General features: G+C 67.8%; 1 protein-coding gene across 1 annotated transcript; it reads right to left on the reverse strand.

The window, feature by feature from the left end:
• Positions 1 to 238: 238 nt before the first annotated feature.
• Positions 239 to 660, reverse strand: GAST (gastrin; the record flags this gene model as incomplete). Its single annotated transcript, XM_079797003.1, has 2 exons — positions 239 to 336; positions 450 to 660. 2 exons carry the CDS (start codon positions 658 to 660, stop codon positions 239 to 241), a joined length of 309 nt encoding a protein of 102 aa, XP_079653129.1.
• Between the last annotated feature and the right edge of the window lie 225 nt (positions 661 to 885).

The following is an 885-nucleotide window of genomic DNA, read 5'->3' on the forward strand; positions in this document are numbered from 1 at the left end:
CTGCCTCAACCCTGCCCCAACTCCCCTCCCTGCCTCAACCCTGCCCCAACTCCCCTCTCTGCCTCAACCCTGCCCCAACTCCCCTCCCTGCCTCAACCCTGCCCCAACTCCCCTCCCTTGCCCCAGGACACTTGACGCAATGTGGCCCATTGGAAGCGGCTTTATTTGGATTGGTTTTCCATGGGGCTGGGCTGGGCTGGGCTGGGAGGTGACCGGGCTCTGCCACTCGGTGCTAGGGCTATTGGTCCCCTTCCTCAGCACTGCGGCGGCCGAAGTCCATCCATCCGTACGCTTCTTCTTCTTCCTCCAGCCACGGCCCCTGCTTCTTGGACAGGTCTGCGGGCCAGAGGTGGGAGAGGAGGTGAGGATGGACCAGGACACCTAGCCCCGGGACTGAGGCCCAGACTGGCTGGGTGCGGCCAGCAGGGAGGGCTGTCCGCAGCTCCTACCTGCCACGGGCTGTGGGGGACCCGGGAACCTCAGCTGCCTTTGGTGGGGAGGGGCTGGGCCCAGCTGGTCCAGCCAACGTGCCTCCAGGGCCCTCTTGGCGCCTGGGCCCGAGGGTGCGTCCTGCAGCTGGGAGCGGGGCTTCCAAGAGGCTTCAGAGAAGGTGGCCAGCGCCAGAGCCAGGAGCAGCGCACACACGCACGGCCGCTGCATCTTGTCTGCAGAGAGCAGGGCCAGCGTAGGGGGGGGGCAGGCCAGGCACCAGGGGCAGGGGCCTGGGCCAGGTGGGCTCCAGGTGCCCCCCTGCTGGCAGGTGAGCAATTCTGCGAGGGCTTGTGGACTGGTCCTGCCAGTCCACCCCCACCCCACCCCCACCCCCTAGCCCCCCGCCCAACACACACACCTCCACACCTTGCCCCTCTCCTCCTTCCCTACCCT

This window comes from Cnephaeus nilssonii (genome assembly GCF_951640355.1).
Source record: "Cnephaeus nilssonii genome assembly, chromosome: 19".
NCBI classification, from domain to species: domain Eukaryota; kingdom Metazoa; phylum Chordata; class Mammalia; order Chiroptera; family Vespertilionidae; genus Cnephaeus; species Cnephaeus nilssonii.